Source organism: Hylobates moloch, unplaced genomic scaffold, assembly GCF_009828535.3.
Source record: "Hylobates moloch isolate HMO894 unplaced genomic scaffold, HMol_V3 SCAFFOLD_14, whole genome shotgun sequence".
Lineage (NCBI taxonomy): Eukaryota > Metazoa > Chordata > Mammalia > Primates > Hylobatidae > Hylobates > Hylobates moloch.
The window spans coordinates 4212990-4233514 of record NW_026652289.1 but is presented as its reverse complement, the minus strand read 5'-3'; the positions used below and the strand labels follow the sequence as shown (position 1 = coordinate 4233514).

The following is a 20525-nucleotide window of genomic DNA, read 5'->3' as shown; positions in this document are numbered from 1 at the left end:
TCCCGTTCTTTCATATGTGTCCAGGCTTCTGGGCAGTGCCTTATCTCTCCGAGTGCTAGCTCTGATATCCACGGAGAGAAAATACGCACATACATGAGGTGTGAACCTGCAGATGCTGAGCGACCGTCTTGTGAAACACGCAGCCGTGGGACACGCGACACAGGGGAATGTTTCCTCTTGGCCACTCTTTCCACCCAGCTCTTTTCCTGTTAAACAGGGTCTTAGTGGATTTAGCACTGACCCCAAGATGGCCACTGCTATCCAGGAATCTGCGTCAAGTGAAAGGAGGCAGACATTTATACCAGTGAGCGTGGTATCCAGGGGGCTATAGAACATGTCCTGCTTGAGGTAGAATCAGGAAGCACAGAGGAGGCTAAGTTGCTTCAGTCCAGTGAGTGTGGCCAGGGAGGGCTTCCTGGAAGTGGTGTCTTGAAGCTGGTCTTAATGGATAGCTAAGATGGCACCCAGCAGGGAGGGCAGGGCATGGTGGCTGGGTGCCGTGGTGAGAACAGAGCTGGTGACGGGCATGATCTCACATGCAGGGACCTGCAGGAGGTGGGTGGCAGAGAGCAAGAAGCAGGCTGCCCAGGGAGGCGGGTGAGGCAGCAGCCAACTGTGAAGTCCTCAGCAATGGTTTGGACTATGGCCCAGAGACAGGAGTGAGCTGGGTGGAGCTGCAGGGCGCTGGGGCTGGGCAAGCCCCACTCTGAGATAAAAGAAGGCACAAACCAGGCCCACAGATGATGGAGCCACTGCGGAAGGAGGGTGGAGGGCATGTGCGGAGCTGTGTCTGGGGTCTGCTTCCGTATAGACCACCCCGAGAACAGGTGGGTGGATCGGAAAACTTTCCGGGCCCCTTGTTCTCCTAGGCATTGAAACTGAACCTGCTCTGGGGGCGAGAAGGGAGCTGGAGTGGGAAGTTTGGGCACAAGGACCTCAAGAGGAGGCATCATTACCCCATCTTAGAGAACAGACTCAGGGCTCTGAGGGCAGAAGACTCACCCTGTGTCCACTGGCTTGGCACATGCCCGGCATCAGGTCCCTCGGTCCTTGGCCCTCGGGGGCCCATATTGAGCCTGGATCCCTGAGCTGGTGGAAATGTGCAACATGTGCATGTGTGCGTGCATATGTGTGTGTGCATCTGTGTGCATGTGTGTATGTGTGCGCGCGCGTGTGCATATCTCTGCGTGTGTGTACGTGTGTGCATATATGTGCGTGTGTATCTGTGCACGTGTGTAGTTGTGGCTGGAACATGCAGTTCCCAGGTGTGGCTGCTGCAGAGTGCAGGGCAGCTCCAGTTTGCTCCTTACCCCTGCCCCTCCATGCCAACCCCAGACACAGAGCCACTCTTTGCCTTTTCCTCCTTGTGCCTTGCAGGTGACTCTCCTGGCAACGAAACCTGGGCCACCAGCCCAGAGAGGCCTCTCACCACAGCAGGGACCAAGGCTGCCTTTGTGCAAGGCACCAGCCCCACCCCACAAGGCCTGCCCCAGCGGCTGAACCTGACTGGAGCAGTCAGGGTGCTCTGTGAGATCGAGAAGGTGGTTGTCGCCATCCAGAAGCGCTTCCTGCAGCAGGAATCCATCCCCGAGTCCTCGCTGTACCTCAGCCACCCCTCCTGCAACGTGAGCCACAGCAATGGCACACACGTGCTCCTGGAGGCCGGCTGGAGCGAGTGCGGGACCGTCATGCAGAGCGTAAGACCAGGAGAGCCAGGCTCAGGATGTACACTAGGGCGCAGGGGGCTCTAGGTCGCATGGGCTTCGATATGGGAGGCCCAGGCAAGACTGTACCCCGAGGGGAACCCAGCAAGGGGAGTCAGGACAGGGTTGAGTTCTCAACCAGGGACCAGCCTGCACCCCAGAATCAGAAGGGAGCTGTGAGTCCACCCAGGAGGGACTCTGGTGCAGAGTGCTGGGGCAGGCTTCAGAGTCATGGCTTAAAACTCCTCCCTGCACAGACAGAATGGAGAGGTAGTGGGACAGGAAGAGGCAGGAAAGCCAGGGAGTCCTGTGTGGATATGAGAGTGCGTGTGTGAAAGTGTGTGTGCGTGAGTGTACATGTGTGCATGTGTGCATGTGTCTGAATATGTCTGGGGGTGTGCATGTGTGTGAATGTGTGTAAATGTGTGAATCTGTGCAAATGTGTATGTGTATATGCATGGCTGTGCTTGTATGTACGTGCGTGTGTGTGCACATGTGTATCGTGTGCTTGTGTGCATGTGGGTGTGCATGCGTGTATGAATGAGTGTGTGAATGTGAGAATGTGTCTGTGTGCACGTGTGCATGTATGCGTGAATTGAGCATGTGTGGATGTGTGTGTGTGAGTGTGTATGTATGGGTGTGTGTTTGGGGGGCATTGGGTGGCATTAGTCAGAACCGCCCTGTTGAAGGGACTGTGTTCCTAGCGAACATTCCCTATTTCAGGGTCCTGGATGGGCCGCGGGGCTCCCGGGACACCGGGAGCCCAGGTAGGGAAAGTGGGTTTTCCTGGCCTGAGGCCTTCGCACCTCCGTGTGCACAGATGGGCTCTGGCCCTCCCCTTGTAGGTGACTCTGGGCCAGTGGGTCCTGGGTCTACTCTGAGCCTCCAGTGTGTGGCACCCACGAGGCGGCCGACCTGGGATCAGGTCCTGCTTCTTCCCAGGGTGCCTCTGTGTCACGGTGAATGCTCCCATGCAATACCTTGTTCGTCTCCAACCCCACTTGGCCACATGGAGCACAAAGGCTTCGTGTTCAGGGCCCTGCTGGGGGGACAAGAGGAGGGGAGAGCCAGCACCTTCCACCAGCTCAGCCTAGTACTGGGCACGGGGGCCTGGGCTGCATGGACCTGGGCTGCATGGACCTGGGCGTGCAGGGTCAATCAGGGAAGCTGCATGGAGGGGCCAGTGGCTTCAGAGGGAGCCCGTGCCGGCTCTGGGTTGGGGAAGTGGCCTTCTGGGAAGGGGCTCGACTTAGAAAGAAGGCCAGCATCGTCCCAAGGGTGAGTGAGAGAGCTGTGAGCGTATCCAAGGGCCATGCCGGGGTGGCTAGATGAGGGAGGCTGGAAACCATGGCGGAGTGAAGAGTCTGCCCGGGTGGTTGTGGCCAGGTGGGCAGGGATGGAAGGGTGGACTCGTGGGCAGGGTGGGGTGTGAGGCCTGGTGGGAAAGGTGGGGCTGTGGATGGGGCTGAGCAGGGAACAGTGCTTGGCCTAGGAGCTAGGGCCAGAAGGCTCTCCTGATGGTGCCATTGTCCTCTTCGGGAGCTAGGCAGGAATGGTGGTTCCTGGTCGTTGGCAGGAACTCTGGGCCCTGGGCTTCTGTCCCTCAGGACCTTTGAGCAGTCCAAGGCATTGCATTCTAAAAAAAGGGACTGGGAGGGGTGGTGCCCCGAAACCGCCGTGGACCTGCTTGGCTGAGAGTTCTACCTGCGTGATGATGTTTAGTCCCTTAGCGACCCCATGGGTCAGGCATCACCATCCACGCTCTGTGGCTGAGTCCTGGGTGCTCGGCAGGGTCCATGGGAGTTCAGGGTCAAAGTTACCCTGACGCCAAGGAGCAGCCCCGTCCCTGTGGCTCTGCCTCTCGAGGAGCCTTGAGGGGGCGCTGCTTCTGGTTGAGGCTCTGGACACACTCCCTAGTGGGACAGGGTGGTCTCTGGCACCGGATGGGGCAAAGCTGGCAGATGAAACCCAGAGTCCCGGCATGGGGTGTCAACGTCTAGGAGCCGACAAGGTGGGAACCGGGTGGGCGTCCTGAGCTGAGTAAGTAGCTAGCCCTGGAAGCAGAGGCCAGAAAGCCCCAGGGGCTGAGGGATGAGGTGGGGAGGTGGGGCATAAGGTGATTCCACAGTATGGAGCCTGCTTGGAGCCTGGAGCTGGGACTGAGGGTGGCCAGGAAGCTGAGGGATTCACGCGGACACGTCCAAGGCCATCGCAGAGCACAAGCTTGCCTGGGAGGCACAGCTCACTCTGCTGAGCTCATTCCGCCCCCTCGGGGGCTCTTCGGATCCTCCCTGGGCTGAAGGAGTGACCTGCACTGTTTCAACAGCTACAAAACCTTCCCCACCCTTCAGCCCCTCAAACGGCACAACTTAAGCAGAACTGCCCAGAATTAGTTTTCTCCCTCAAAGATTCTTAGATGGCCACCTGGAGGCCGAGCGTTGGCAGCAGGGGTGTGTCTGCAAGGGGAATGGGCGGTGATCAGTGGCTCCTGTGGCTTCTCGGCAGCTTCCCTGGTGAGGGAGGTCTGGGGTGAGAGGTACACATGGGTGGGGCCACTGCAGCATCCTCAAGCCTATGCAGGGCTCTTGCAGGGCTGCGGGGCCAAGTGGAGGGGCTGAGGGTGCAGGACAGCCTGTCTGGTGCTCAGAGCACCACCCACACACTGGCAGCTCCAGTGGAGAGGCAGCGCCTCTGAGGACTGGGGCCCCGGGTGGAGCCTGAAGCCGACAGCTCCCTCGGTGTTTTTCTGAGCCAGACCAATGCTTGGCTTGATTATTAAATGCAGCAGGGTTTGGGGCATGTTGAAAGAAAAGGGAATTTGTTTCTGATGAGTCACCCAGTCCCTGACATCCACAAAAGCTCTTGACAGTTTTTGACACTTGTCAAAAGCTAAGTTTCCCAGAAAGACTTATTTGTGCAGCTGCCATGGAATCCACACAGGTTCAGGTTCGGCCTCCTCTGGCCAATAGGGAATGAGCAGAGGCCGAGCCCTTAGGCTCTTAGGCAGTTTATGGTTGGGAGAATCGCAGTTTAGGGTCTCGATGCTCCTGGGGAGAGGCTTTAGAGAAGAACCCCCATCCCCCATCCCCCCAGCACCTAGAGCCGTGGCCCACAGCAGGGCGTGGGGGGCCGGCTGGGGCCTGGGAGCTCCTCACGCTCCGCTTTGTGCTCAGAACGTGACGAACACCGTGGTGAGGACCACGCTGAGGAACGACCTGTCCCAGGAGGGCATCATCCACCACCTGAAGATCCTGAGCCCCATCTACTGCGCCTTCCAGAATGACCTGCTGACATCCTCCGGCTTCACCCTGGAGTGGGGGTAAGGGAGGAGTGCCCTGGCTGCCCCACAGCTGCGTGCTTCCAGAGCACCTGCACTTGGAGAGTTCTTCAGGGTTTCAACCACTTAAGGACCCTTTCTTGAGACGGAATATACAAATAGGTGTGGCCAGGCTGCTCCCTAAACTTTGTTCCCTGTTCCCACTCAGGGCCAGCCAGAGAAGGCCAAATATGTCCCATGGCCAATCCCATGGGATGGCCCCACTTCCAGTGAGCCCCCCGGCGGGCCGCCACCCAAGCCTCCATCAGGCACCACTTTTTCTATAATAGGTGGCCCCCCACCTGCCACTGAGTCTCCACCAATGCGAGTGAGGGAGGCAACCCCTGGACCAGCCAGCCCTGAATAAATGGCCTCCAAGTGCTCTCATTTGGGGTGGGGGGGGGGTCTTCTTGTTCATTTGCACGCTCCTCTGGAGCTGTGTTTTAGGGGAGAAGTGGGAATTTTAGGGGAGAAGCGGGAATGGGAGGGGCCACGATAACGCACCTCCTGAAACACGTCTGCTGCAAGCTGCTTCCTCTTGCAGGGTTTACACCGTCATCGAGGACCTCCATGGCGCTGGGAATTTTGTTACCGAAATGCAGTTGTTTATCGGAGACTCTCCCATACCTCAGAATTACAGCGTGTCTGCCAGTGACGACGTCAAGATCGAAGTGGGGCTCTACAGGCTGAAAAGCAACCTCAAGGTGGTCCTGACGGAGTGCTGGGCAACCCCGTCTAGCAACGCCTGGGACCCGGTCACCTTCAGCTTCATTAACAACAGGTAGGGCTCAGGAGTGCAGGCACCCCCATCTAGCAATGCCTGGGGCTTCATTAACAATAGATAGGGCTCAGGAGTGCAGGCACCCTGATCCAGCAATGCCTGGGGTTTCATTAACAATAGATAGGGCTCAGGAGTGCTGGCACCCCCGTCCAGCAATGCCCAGGGCTTCATTAAGAACAGGTAGGGCTCAGGCGGGCACTGCCATTGCCTGGCCTTGCTGTGTGGCCGGCTCTGGGCTCTGCAGGATTCCTAGGCAAGTGCTGTCACGGACCTGGGTTTTGGGGAATAAATGAGGTGCCCGGTCCTCAACTTCCACGGAGCCTGTGGGATCTGCGAACGTCGTCAGATGGAGTCATGAGTAAACTCATCTGGGAACAAGGACAGCGGGGCTCGCTGACAAGCCAGGAGTCCCATTTCCTCTCTCCTCAGCTGCCCTGTGCCCAACACATACACCAACGTGATTGAGAATGGCAACTCCAATAAGGCCCAGTTCAAGCTGAGGGTCTTTTCCTTCATCAACAACTCCATCGTCTACCTGCACTGCAGACTCCGCATCTGCATGGAATCCCCCGGGGCCACGTGCAAAATCGTAAGTGGTTTTTGGTTTTCTAAACGTTTGGTTGGATTCACGTTCCTTATTGTCACGTTGCAAGGCTCTGTTAATAAAAGCCTAGGGCTCGAGTGGCTCAGAGCCACCCTCTGGGAGGAGTCGCTATGCCTGTCCTGCAGACTCCGCGTCTGAAATGGTATTTCCACAGCAGGCAGCCCTTGGATGGAGGACCCACGTGGACTGGTGGGCATTTCCCATTTCTCAGTGGCTGAGCTGAGTTCCTTCTTGAGGCCATAATATTCAATTGGCTGTCACATCGGCACTGCCTTGCCATGATACCTAGTGCTTCTAAGGTGATTTATAGGTGTAAAAATGTTTTTTAAATATTATTTTTAACAACATTGATGGAACATACTAAATATCAGCCACTCGGTTATTTAATAAAGTTTTTTCTCCTTTGTTCAACATTCGTGCAGGGATAATTTTACATTCCTGTTTCCTTAGACTTTTGAATTTGAAATATGCTTTGTAATCCTGAGGTTTGAAAACTGTGCTTTTGGATGTCACAGACAAGTACATGAGGTTCCCACGTGTTGGTTGCCTGTTGTCTGAGGCAGGGGACAGCTTAGGGGGCTCCACTGCTTTTTGCTCAGTGACTGAATGCTTCTCTCTCCTCGGAGGGAGTGCTTGTTCCTGCTCTCATCTGAGCATGCATCGCAGAACGCGGCTGTTTTCCTGGGTGACCAAGCTCTGAGCATCTGCAGGACGTGGATAGAGAAGCAACACAAGGAAGGCTGATTCTGTTCATGTCCGTTTTGCTCAAACAGTAGATCTTCCTGAGCAATGGGACAGAAGGAATCTCAGGTCCTAATGACAGCAGGCTGAGGGCCACACACGAGGAGCCTGCCGCTGGTTCCACTGGAGCCTCAGAGATGACAGGAGCACGGACGACCACCGCCAGGCTTCGTCTTTGCAGGGAGCGGCTGGCTCTCAAGTTCTTTAGAAGAGGATTCTTTACAAGAGGAGTGGCACACAGTGTTTTTTTTCAAGCTCCGTTGGGATGGATAGTGTATGAGCTTTCCAGGCTGCTGTAGGAACGTACCACAAACTGAGCAGCTTAAACAGTGGAAACTTATCGTCTCGGTTCTGGACGCAGGAAGTCCAAGACGGAGGTGTCAGCCGGTTGGTTCCCTCTGAGAGTTCTAAAGGAAGAATCTGTCTCAGGCCTCTCTCCCAGCTTCTGGTGGCCTCTGGCGTTCCTTGGCTGGTAGATGGCATTTGCCCTGTCTCTCTGTGTCGCCTTCCCTCAGTACACATCTACGTTTGTATCCAAATTTCCCCTTTACAGAGGGACACCAGCCATAGTGGATTAGGGCCCACCCCGATGACCTCAGCTTGATTATCTATTTCCAACTAAGGTCACATGCACAGGTGCTGGGATTTAGGACTTCAATCCCTTTTTGGAGGACATGTTGCAGCCCATCTCAGGCATCTAGTGAGCAGATCCCACCATGTCACTGAGCCAGGCAGTCTTTTTTGTAAGGCAAAGGTGTAACGGGGAACAAATGGCTGCAGCAGCCTTTGGAGAACACAGAGGGACTCTGAGGGCTGTGACCAAGACACAGTCCTCGAGGGACCCAAGGAAGCAGCTCTAGGAACCAAAAGCAGCTCAAGGGGTCTTCTCCAGCCTGCTGCTCTTGCAGACCTCACCTCCTTCCCCGCTGATGCCTGGGCCTGCCTCTTGTTCCACCAGGACCCACCACCCTGGTCTCACCAGGTCTCCCGCTCCTCTGCCCAAACTCAGCCCCCTTGCCTTGCAACTTCTAGCAGGATAAAATTGCATGCATCACATTAGCATCCTTGATAGTACCTCCTTTCTCATAAATGTCGTTCCGTTAATTTGATGTTTCTCTCCTTGGAAAAAAACCAGAATTGCAATAACTTTCGGTTGCTGCAAAATAGTGAAACCTCTGCCACATACCAGATGTCCTGGGGACCCCTCATCCGGTCTGAAGGTGAGTTGATGACTTGGTTTAGACAACGAAAGAAAAGATGCAGCCAATTGCTTTTCACCAGCATGTAAACACAAAAGCAACTGCTGTGAAATGCAGAACTCTTGAGAGACTTCTAAGAGGCTTATAATAATAGAAATATTAATAGTTAATATTCACTGAGAGTTGCTACGTGTCAGCCTGGCGCTAAGTTCTTTACATGCAGAGTGTAACATGCTCCTCTCAGCAACCCTATGGGGCATGGGCTATTACCATACCCGTGCTACAGATGAAAAGACTGAGGCTTCAAGGGGCCAGGCACAAAGTTACATAATGAAATGTTTTGAGTTGCATAATATCAAGCTGGTGAAGTTTTCTGACACTGGGTAAATACATCCAGTGGGCTGTTAAGAGATAAGAACTCAAGCTATAATTAGGCCATATCAACTTGTGTGTGTGTGTGTGTGTGTGTGTGTGTGTGCGCGCGCCTGCATGCATATGCATGTACAAGAAAAAGCTATTTTATTCAAAAGATGCAAAAAATGGCATGTCTGTTCCCCCTCAGTTTAAAACTTCCATTAGCCAATTACATTGCATGTATTTTGAAAACCCCACATCAACTTTGCAGAAAAATGTTTTATTTTCTATATGGTCCATCATCTTATTTTGAAAAAAAAAAATACATTGGTTTGGGGGAAATTGTGTGCTTTGGGTATTAAGAGAGAAACCGCTAGTTGTCCCATAGTATCTGTTCTCCTCCCCTTTCATAGGAATAGCGTGCCCAGGTTTTGCTGGTACATGGCTGCCAGGAATAAAAACTGCAATTCCAACCTCCTGGCAGCTAAGTGTGGCCATGTGGGTAAGTTCTGACCAATGGGCTGTAAGTGGGAAAGTCACGTGACAACTTTTAGAGGCGCACCCGCCTTAAAAGACATCTGTGCCTACCCTCTGCCTCTTTCTTCTTTAGGGCTGTGGGGCCCAGTCTTTGGAGGGATCTGGCTTCCCCAGGACACTGTGGGCAAGCGGCCAAGGCAGGCCTCGGTTCTGACCTCCACTTTTTTTTTTTTTTTTGAGACGGAGTTTTGCTCTGTCACCCAGGCTGGAGTGCAGTGGCGCGATCTCGGCTCACAGCAAGCTCCGCCTCCTGGGTTCAAGCCATTCTCCTGCCTCAGCCTCCCGAGTAACAGGGACTATGGGTGCCCACCACCATGCCTGGCTAATTTTTTGTGTCTTTAGTAGACACAGGGTTTCACCATGTTAGCCAGGATGGTCTCGATCTCCTGACCTCGTGATCCGCCCGCCTCGGCCTCCCAAAGTGCTGGGATTACAGACGTGAGCCACTGCGCCCGGCCTGACCCCCACTTTTATGACAGAAAGAAAGAAACTTCCATGTCCTTGAACCCACTGCTGTTTTGATTTTTTTCTCTTGCTTGCTGCTGAGCCTAATCCTAGTTGGTTTTCCTTTTTTGTTGTTTTTTTCCCTAATCTTGATGACCCTCTTCCTTCTCTCTCTTTCCCTGTATGAGAACTTCTGAGGTTTGGATGCAGAGTGTGAGCCAGAATCTGAATGCTGCTCAGGTCTTGGCCATGAAGCTGGGGAGCAGGAGGAGGGAGGTCTTGGCCAGTGACTCAACTGCTGGTTCTCATTTAAAGCATTTGGGAAACTAAAAAAGTAGACACAGGTCCCAGGCCACACCCCAGGCCTACACACTCAGAATCTCTAGAGTTGGGTCCCAGGCCCCTGAGCTGGTCATCAGGTGACTGTTGGTCAAGGTGCTGGGAAAACCTGCTTCTCCTCACTCTTCATTTTCTTAATTTCCTGGAAAGAACAGGTCAGCCTATTTCTTTCACCCTATAAGAAATAACACATATGTGAAATATGTTCTCATTAATAGATAATGTGTTCTTTCATGAATAGAAATTAAACTTCCTCCTTCATTCATTGATATCAGAGGGAATGTCATGACTAGGGGGTGAAAAGCACTAGACTTGGACTTGGGACACCTGAATTTGATTATAGGCTCTGACACTTATGAGCTGTGTGGTTCATCCATCATCCACCCATACATCTATCTCTCATCTTTCCATCTATCATTTATCCATCCATCCATCCATCTACCCATTCATTCGTCTATCCATCTATCATCCATTCATCTATCATCCATGCATCCATTCATTCCTCCACTCATCTATCATCCATCCATCCATCTATCCATTGGTCATCCATCTATCCACCCATTCATTCATCTATTCATCTGTCATCCATCCATCCATCCATGCACTCATCTATCATCTATCCATCCATCCATGTATCCATTGTTCATCCATCCATCCACCCATTCATTAATCCATCCATCTACCATCCATCATCCATCCATCCATCCATTCATCCAACCATCCATTCATCTATCATCCATCCATCCATCCATCCATTCAACTATCAGCCATCTATCCATCCATCATCCATCTATCATCATCCATTCATCCGTCTATCATTCATCCTTCTATCATCCCTTCATCCATCCATCCATCTATTCATCCATCCATCCTCCATCATCCATCCATCTGTTCATTAATCCATCCACCCACCCATCCATCCATCTATCCATCCACCCACTTATTCATTAATTCATTCATCTACTATGTTTCAGATACTCTGATTTTTCTTTGCAACATGCCCTGCCTACCTCATAAGGTTGTTGTGAGTGTCTAATGGTAACTAAGAATTCTTTGTGAGGCTAAGATTTGTGAGGTTGAAACTAGGCTCCCTGGATTCACAACTTGGCTCTGACACTTAACAATTTTGTGGCTTTGTGCATGCTGCATATGAATTGTGCCTTATTTTCCTCATCTGTGAAAAGGGAATAATAATAATTCCTACTTCATAAAGAGCCTGGCCCATAGAAGTTATTGAATAAGTGCTACTTTTCACTTGTAATCAGTAGAGCACCACACTGGCATAACCAAAGCAGGAAGCACCAAATGTAATAAGGGTGTAATTGCTCACGCTCAAGAACAAGGACTGTAAATATTCATGTTCTCCAACATTCTTTCTCATTGTATTAGTAGCTTTTGTTTGATCCATGACTATCATACAAATACACAGCAAAATCATTTAGACACATGGAATCTCCCAGGTGGTGGGGACTTGGCTACATTTTAATAGTGTATATTAACAGAAACACTGTTGGAGACTGCAGAGATGAGAGGAGGCTGGCAGACAGGTTCCTCAGGACCTCACCGCTATCCGCAGCCTCTGAGCTCCCACGCTCTGTCCCTGCCATCACCATCACCTCCACTTCAGGGAAGAAATGAGAACAACTCAGAGATTTTAGGGAATGTGCCTAAGCTCACACAGCTGGTACCTGTGTGAGCTGGGCCTGCGAGTGCAGATCCAGGCTGCTCATAACCTGCCCTCCTCTCTCTGTCCCCTGGGGACTGGGCTGGCTTCATTTTGAGGCTTCCCTCCACCCCAGCCCTCACATCACACTCACGATGTCCTGGCACCAGCATAACAAAGTCCCACAGCCTGGGTGGCTTGAACAACGGAAATCTGTTCTCTCTCAGTTCTGGAGGTCAGAAGTCCAAAATCAAGGTGCTGGCAAAGCCACAGTCCCTCGCAACGTTGTGGGGCTGAGTCCTCCCTTGCTGCTTCCTCATTTCTGCTGGATGTGCCCAATCTTTGGTGGACCTTGGCTTGCAGCTGCCTCCCTCCAATCTCTGCCCCCATCTGCACATGGTCTTCTTTTTATAAGGACACTAGTCATGTTGGACTAGGGGCCTATCTACCTACTTAAGCACCTGCAACAATTCCATTTCCAAATAAGGCCATGCCCCACAGTACTAAGGGTTAGGATTTCAATATATCTGTTTTTTGTTTTGTCTTGTTTTGTTTGAGACAGAGTCTCACTCTATTGCCAGGCTGGAGTGCAGTGGCATGATCTCGGTTCACTGCAACATCTGCCTCCCAGGTTCAAGCGATTCTCCTGTCTCGGCCTCCAGAGTAGCTGGGACTACAGGTGTTGTGGGCCACCACGCCAAGCTAATTTTCGTATTTTCAGTAGAGTTGGGGTTTCACCATGTTGGCCAGGACAGTCTTGATCTCTTGACCTCATGATCTACCCACCTCAGCCTCCCAAAGTGTCAACATATCTGTTTTTGCAGGGGGTGAGGGGTTCACAATTCAACACATAGATAACCCTGTATATTGGCAGTTCAAGAAAGAATCCATTTGGGCATCTTCCCCAAATGTCTGCCACCAACAAATAGTACATCGGCATCATAATTTTTGCATATTCAGCTTTTGGAAATCTTCCATGGCCTTTATTTTCCTAGCTGGCCCTTATTTCACATTCATGAGCATGTCCCTGTGCTAAAAGGCCGAGAAAGTTCGAGGATAGTGTCCAGGGAGTGCTCAGTGTCCCAGCAGGAAGGGCCTGGAGCGATTACTGTGGCTGCTCAGCAGTGAGGAGACTAAGAAGCCCCAGGCGGTGGCTGAGCTGGAACTCAAACCCCTGGAAGGGCCCTGTTTCCTCTGAACCCAGATTCTTTTTTAATTTTTAAACTTAATTAATTAATTTATTTATTTTTGAGACAGAGTCTCATTCTGTTGGCCAGGCTGGAGTGCAGTGGTGCGATCTCGGCTCACTGCAGCCTCTGCCTCTCAGGTTCAAGCGATTCTCCTGCCTCAGCCTCCTGAGTAGCTGGGACTACAGGCGCCCGCCATCTGGCCCAGCTAATTTTTGTATTTTTAGTAAACAAGGGGTTACACCATGTTGGCCAGGATGGTCTCGATCTCCTGACCTTGTGATCCGCCCGCCTTGGCCTCCCAAAGTTCTGGGATTATAGGCGTGAGCCACCTTGCCTGGCAATTTTTTATTTTACTTTAAGTTCTGGGATACACGTGCAGAACGTGCAGGTTGTTACATAGGTGTACATGTGCCACGGTGGTTTGCTGCACCCATCAAACCCATCATCTAGGTTTTAAGCCCCACATGCATTCTTCCCTTTCCCTCACTGGGTTATATCCCCCTTTACAAAAGCAGCCATTGCTGAGTCTCAGCCGTCATTTAAATTTCCCCCGCATCATGGGCTGACATGTGGTCCGACGGTCATGATGCATACGCAGCTCACGCCACATGCATGGAGCCTCCCTGAACAGGGAGACAGATGCCCTGTTTGGCAGGATGCCTCACCAGTGGCTGCGGGAAATTACCATCCACAGTTCTCAGGGCTTGCTCTCCTCTTCTAGCTAATCTGGCCATGGGGAGTAACCATTCCTGGACTTTGGTGTCAGTCAGTGGACCCCCTGTGGCCAGCCCTGAGCTAGTGGTTCAGTTCGGAGCACACAGCTGCAGGTCACAGACACCTAGCTGGAGGGGTGGCAGCTGAACAGGGATGGGTCTTTCCCAGGGCTGAGAGTCTGGGGCCATTCCGGGCTGCAAGGGGCCAGCAAGAGCGGGTCTCCTTGGTCTTTCTACTCCGCATCCTCAGGGCGGCACCCCCCTTGTGCTGGCAAGGTGGCCCGTCACTCGAGGCCCAGGAAGAAGGTCCCCTACAGAGCCCCTGGGGGCTGGATTTAGTGGCCATCGTGATTTAGGGGTTGTCTGGGGAAGTGGCCGGCCGGGGTATGGGGGCCTCGGTTGGTTGGGGAGGGTGGAGTCACTGGAGCGGGGGAGGTGTTCCCTGTCCCTCTCTCTGGAGGAGGGGTGGTGTGGTTCTAGCTGGCTTATGTTCAGCACCCCAGGGATCCCACAGTGCCATTGTTGGATGGCTTTGCTGATGGTGACACTCCATGCTGTTCCCTGGGGACGCACAGCAGCGTCCACTCTGGTCAGACTGCCCGGAAATCAATACAGGGAATGAAAATGGGATCTCAGATGCTCCAGGTTGCACAGAAAGGCTGTTTCCAATGCAGTCCTTCCTGACATGTGGGGATGAACACCCCGAGATGGAGGGGACTGGGTGGTGCAGGATGTGGCTGTGACCTGCCTATAGATGCCCTTGACAACGAATTATACCCACACACAGTGGGCAGAGGGTCACATCTCCCCCGGGCTCATGGGGGCCGGCCGGAGAGCCAGCAGGCAGCTGGCATCTTTCTCAGGCAGCACAGTTTTTAAAAAATTAAACTGAGATGAAATTCACGTAACCTCAAGCTAACTGTGTTAGAGTGAACGACTCAGTGGTGTTTAGTGCATTGACAGTGTTGTAAAGCCACCAAATCCATGTAGTTTCAAAACATTTTTCCTCACCCTAAATGCAACTTCATACGCATGAGTCCCTCCCCATCCACCTTCCCCCTGTCCCTGAAAGTTGCTCGTTTGCTTTCTGTCCAGTTCCGGGTAGTTCCTATGAACAGGATCATGTGATCGGTGCCTCTGAGGCCTGGCTTCCTTCCCTCGGTACTTCCACCCAGCGTGACATCTTCAAGGTTCATTTATGTGGCAGTGGGTCAGCGCTTTACCCCTTTCACGGCTGGATCACGTTCCATTGCACGGTGGGGCCACAATGTAGGGATTCATTCACCTATTGGCAGACACTTAAGTTGTTGCCACCCTTTGGCTGGTGCTGTGAACATGGGTGTGCAAATAGCTGTTTGAATCAGTTTTCACATCTTTTAGGGCCCACACTCTGTTTTTCTTTTTTTTGTTTTGTTTTGTTTTGTTTTGTTTTTTCTTTCTTTTTTTGAGACCGAGTCTTGCTCTGTAACCAGTCTGGAGTACAGTGGCACGATCTCAGCTCACTATAACCTCCGCCTCCTGTGTTCAAGTGATTCTCCTGCCTCAGCCTCCTGAGTAGCTGGGGCTACAGACATGCACCACCATGCCCCGCTAATTTTTGTATTTTTAGTAGAGACGGGGTTTCACCATGTTGGCCAGGATGGTCTCAATCTCTTGACCTTGTGACCCGCCCACCTTGGCCCCCCAAAGTGCTGAGATTACAGGCATCAGCCACTGCGCGCAGCCCACACTCTCTCTCTTTTTTAATTGCTCCTCTGGGTCTGGGGATGGCTCATTCCTCTGTGTTGTGGAGCCTGTGTAGCCCAACCTGTGGCTCCATGCAGGAAATCAGGCTGGGCTCTCCCCCTCCCACCAGGAGGACCTGCTGGTCCCGTGCAGCCTCACCCTCGTGGCCCAGGCCTCCCCAGGCTGCGCTGTCCTGACTGCAATGCTGTCCTGGGCTTGGACACCTCCCTCGGCTTTGGTAACCCACAGGCACACGGGTGCACACGTGGGCCTTGCATTCCCCGTGCTTCAGATCCATCAGCCCCCGATCCGGTGGAGGGCTTGCTCTGTCGCCTTCCTCCCGTTTGGGCAGGTCTCTCACCTGTGCCTGTCTCCTCCCCGAGGTGAGCCTCCACGTGCAGAAGCAGGCCTGGGTGCCGGTTATGTGGTCCTCATTGCGGTGGCCATCTTCGTGCTGGTGGTGGGAACAGCCACCCTTCTGATCATGCGCTACCAGAGAATGAATGGGAGATACAACTTTAAAATCCAGTCCAACAACTTCAGCTACCAGGTGTTCTACGAATAGGAGGCGCAGGCTGACAGGAAGGTGGGTGCAGTGTGGGATAGTAGGTGCAGGCTGACGGGAAGGTGGGTGCAGTATGGGGTAGGAGGTGCAGGCTGATGGGAAGGTGGGTGCGGAGTGGGGGCATCTGACGTGCGTGTCCTGCCTTGCCATCCATGGTGATGGGGATGGCTGGGCAGGATTCGGCCAAGGGTAGATTTGGGTGTGTCTGTGTTTTGTGGCCCTTTACGGAGCATGCAGACTCCCTTCTGAAAAAGCAACCACGAGCAGGCAGAGAGGGGAAACTACAGGTAGGTTGGTGAAGGTTCAATCGCTTCACACACCCACTGGACTGGCTCCACGATACCAGCGGCAGTGCTACGTGGGTGACCGCAGGACCCAGGGGCCCACCACAAATCCCGTCTCTGCCACCCACTCTCTTGGCTGCCTGGGCAAGGTCCTGAGCCTCTTGGTGCCTCGGTTTCATCATTTGTAAAAGAAACCATGGTAACAGTTCCGGCCACATGGAGGGTGTGAGATTCAAATGAGAAGATGCCCAAGAGGACCCACTATGGGGTCTGACGCCCTCAATCGCTGGTGGACCCTAACGATGGTCCTCGGCTGAGTGTCCCTGAAACCTGACGCTCGTAGGGATTGTCACATGTGGTGTGGATGCCACAGTGGACCCCCCACACCTTGCTGCTCAGGCCCGCAGCCCCGACTTACGTATGACCTTTTGAGGCTGAAGATGCTTCTCTGATCTGCCCCGTGGACTTTTGTTTTTCCTGGACCTGCACATAGTTCACCACAATGAATGACAAGCATTATGGAGGGCAGTATCGTCAGCATAAACCTTCAGTGGGAAATGCCAAGACTGGGACTTTTGTAAAGATTTTCAGATTTTTCTTTTTTTTGAGATGGAGTTTCGCTCGTTGCCCAGGTTGGAGTGCAATGGTGCGATCTCGGCTCACCACAACCTCCACCTCCCAGGTTAAAGCGATTCTCCTGCGTCAGCCTCCCGAGTAGCTGGGATTACAGGCATGCGCCACCATGCCTGGCTAGTTTTGTATTTTTATTAGATACAGGGTTTCTCCATGTTGGTCAGGCTGGTCTCGAACTCCTGACCTCAGGTGATCCACCCGTCTCGGCCTCTCAAAGTGCTGGGATTATAGGCGTGAGCCACCGTGCCCAGCCAAATTTTGAGATTTTTCTAAAAAAAGAACATGCCTGTAGCCCTAGTACTTTCGGAGGCCAAGGCAGGAGGATCGCTTAAGCCTAGGAGTTCGAGACCAGCCTAGGCAAAATAGAAAGACTCCATCTCTACAAAAAATACAAACATAAGCTGGGTGTGGTGGCACACATCTGTGGTCCCAGCTACTCGGGAGGCTGAGGTGGGAGGATCGCTTGAGCTCGAGAGGTGGAGGTTGCACTGAGCCAAGACCGCCCCACTGCACTCTAGAGGGAAACCCTGCCTCAAAAATAAATAAATAATAGAAGAAGAAGAGAAGCAATCACGAGGCTTATCTGGCAGCATGTGAGACTGCTGACTCCAAATGCTGTAAGGGAAGCACGGCAGCATCAGCTTCTGGGGAGGCCTCAGGAAACTTACAATCATGATGGAAGGCCAGGGGAAGCAGGCACGTCTCCCATGGCTGGAGCAGGAAGAAGGGTTTGGGGCAGGTGCTACAGACGTTTAATCAACCAGATCTTATGAGAACTCTATCATGAGACAGCACCAAGGGGATGGTGCTAAACCATTTATGAAGGATCCACCCCATGATCCAACCACCTCCCACCAGGCGCCACCTTTGACATGGGGATCACATTCAACATGAAATTTGGGTGGGGACACAGATCCACACCATATCAACTGCCCACCCTCTAAGCCAACAGGAGAACAAGGAAAGACGAGAGGCCAGTTTTCCCTCGGATGTTTTAATTTCAAGGAGGGGGACATTCAGCATGACCTAGGCACCAACCCACCAGATTTTCTTAGAAAGCTAGCGGGATAGTGTTGGCCTCATCGCTGGATTCACATCTTAAATGTTAAGTAAAAGGCACTGACATTTCCTCGTAACTCTATCTAGGGGGTGACTGGCCTCTAGCACTGGCCCCATCTATGCTGTAAGGGTTCTGCCAGGTGCTGCTGCTCAATTGTGGTCTGGGTCCTCAGCCACCTCCGGGGATCCCAAAGGGGCAGGGAACAACAGTGAAGTTTCAGTTCAACTTTACACTCTAATAGTGAAAAATAAGTAAGCTTCCTCAGTTTGGTAGCTTTTGGCCTCTGGTTTGGGGCCCATGGGGTTTGGGCCATGAAGACCCCGTCCTCACCAACCCCGTTGCCTCCCATCCCGGGCAGGAGACATTATCAACACCAGCCCGCCCCCTCTTTGTCCGGCAGGCAGCTTCCCCAGCCAAGCCCATCTTCCCTGTGCTCAGGTCCTTACTTTCTTGAGATAACAGATTTTTGAAACAACTCAGCAAAGTGTAGTAGACACTGGCCCCAATCTTAAAATGAGGAAATGGGGCCCAGAGAACTCAAGCCAATCCCCCCAGGTCACCAGCAAAGCCCAGACTACAGCACACGTTTCCAAAAGGCAACCTCCAGGCTGCCCTTGCTGGGCAACTTCAGAGAAAACGCCACCCACTTGTGGATGTGATTCTGCCCATGCGAGGGGGACGCTTGTGTTAGCTTTATCTTTCCCCTCTCTCCTGCCAGCACTCCTGGTAACTAGCGTGCGCATGATTCTGGGGTCTCAGGACCCTTACAGCGTAGACGGGGCCAGTGCTAGAGGCCAGTCACCTCCCTAGATAGAGTTACAAGGAAATGTCAGTGCCTTTTACTGAATATTTAAGATGTGAATCCCAGCCATGAGGCCAACACTATGCCGCTCGCTTTCTAAGGAGATCTGGTGGGTTGGTGCCTAGGTCATGCTGAATCTCCCCCTCCTCAAAATTAAAACATCCCAGGGAAAATTGGCCTCTTGTCTTTCTTTGTTCTCCTGGGCTCCTGTCTTTCGAAGTGAGAACCGTCTCACCAGTTCTAAAGTTCCTGCAGACATCTGCTCTTTGAAAAGCATCAGCCAACCCACCCACCCCCACCAGGTTGACCCTTGGGCAGCCCCACTCAGAGATGTTCCCAGAGTCCTGGTGGGTTCTCCACGGATGGTGCAAAGATGCGGGGGCCCCAGGTGTGCTTGTCCGGCTCAGGTATCTTCACCAGCCACCCCCACCAGTTGGCGTGGCGGGAGCATCGCTCACCTGAGGGCAGGCACAGCCCCACGGTCCCCGTTCCACTGGGCACTCTGGGAGTGGCTGCCTTTTCATTTGGGGCTTGATCTGTCCCACTCCAGTAAACATAGACGCCACGTCCTCGGGTTGGTGATTCCTCCACTACCCATCCTCCTGGGGTTTTCTGTATTAACTGTACCTTTCCTGCATGCAAGCTGACCCAGGCGACCTTTTTTTCCACACAGGTCGCCGTGAGTCAACCTGCCTCCAGAACCTCAGAGCTTCCCTGGCGGGCTCCCCCGGGATCCCCAGTGTCTCTCTGCACCTCCACCCATCCCTCGGTTCTTCAGTCTTCAAGCCTTAACGGGGGTCTGCTCTGATGGGTGGGCTCTGCCAGAGTCTGGGTGAGCCCAGAAAGGAAGACAGCAGCCACCATCTGCCCCTTAGAGGCAGGCCGTCCTGTAGGTCCTAGAGGAGCCACAGCCCACAGGCAGATGAAGGGGCTGCGGAAGACAGGGACAGTGCTGGGGGTGCTCCGGCTACGCCACCACCTGCGTGGCCCCCACAGCTCAGACCTCCCAGACCTGTGACCCTCCACACCAGCCCACAGAACCCTCCTGGGCTTGCCCTCCCTTGGTGTCCGTCACCCTTTGGCAAATGTAGAATATTTCACATCCTCAGAGAGACCCGACTGTGCTCTTGACGCTCTTTTGAAAATAGGTCAGTCTTAGAAATATACTGCTAATGTTATTTTTAGTGGATGTTTATGCTCTTTGACTTTTCTCCTGTGTACCAAGGGATTGCTTTTATTTACACAACAGCAACTCAAAAGGCACTCTATTAATGTGACAACCTTTTTAATAAGTAGAAATAACATATGTACACATCACTCTTTACATTTTTCTAAGCATTTTCCCAGCCGTTTTTTCATATAATCTGACCACAGTGGGAGGTGTGATTTACCCATTACACAATGAGAAACCAGAGGAGCTGATGCGTTACTTAATTGAGGTCACAGAATGAATTAGCAAGAAAATGGTTCTAAAATCTAAGTATTTTAGTCTAGAATTTTCTCCGTTATATCATCCTAAGAGATAATGCTCTGTACTTTATTTGAAATAAATTGGAATTGTATTAGATAGGTCACACCTGAAAGTAGAGTGTTTTTCCTCAATGAACTTAGAATTATAACATGGCCTTAGTTTTCAACCCATGATACTAATTTTGTTGAATATAATTAATAGTCATTCATACAGAACATTTGGGGAAAGGAGTATTTTGATTTACTGGATATTCTCAGAGTCAGTAAAGAATGACAGTGGATAATATGTGTAGATTGCAGATTCTGATCAAGTAGAATCAATAGGATAAGACACTGAAATGTGGCTGGTTGTGCTGGATGCTCCATTTGGGATGGTCCATCACAGGCTCACTGAGCATCCAG

General features: G+C 52.3%; 1 protein-coding gene across 2 annotated transcripts in view; it reads left to right on the top strand.

Moving 5' to 3' along the window:
• UMODL1 (uromodulin like 1) overlaps positions 1-20227 on the top strand; it is a 69121-nt gene extending 48894 nt beyond the window's left edge. For both annotated transcript variants that reach the window (XM_032174661.2, XM_032174660.2), the window contains 7 exons: positions 1378-1697; positions 4877-5022; positions 5564-5800; positions 6230-6389; positions 8281-8365; positions 15693-15895; positions 19327-20227. In XM_032174661.2, coding sequence (XP_032030552.1) covers positions 1378-1697; positions 4877-5022; positions 5564-5800; positions 6230-6389; positions 8281-8365; positions 15693-15874 — 1130 coding nt within the window. In that variant the 3' untranslated portion in view covers positions 15875-15895; positions 19327-20227. The remainder of the gene's footprint in view (positions 1-1377; positions 1698-4876; positions 5023-5563; positions 5801-6229; positions 6390-8280; positions 8366-15692; positions 15896-19326) is intronic.
• Positions 20228-20525: the final 298 nt, after the last annotated feature.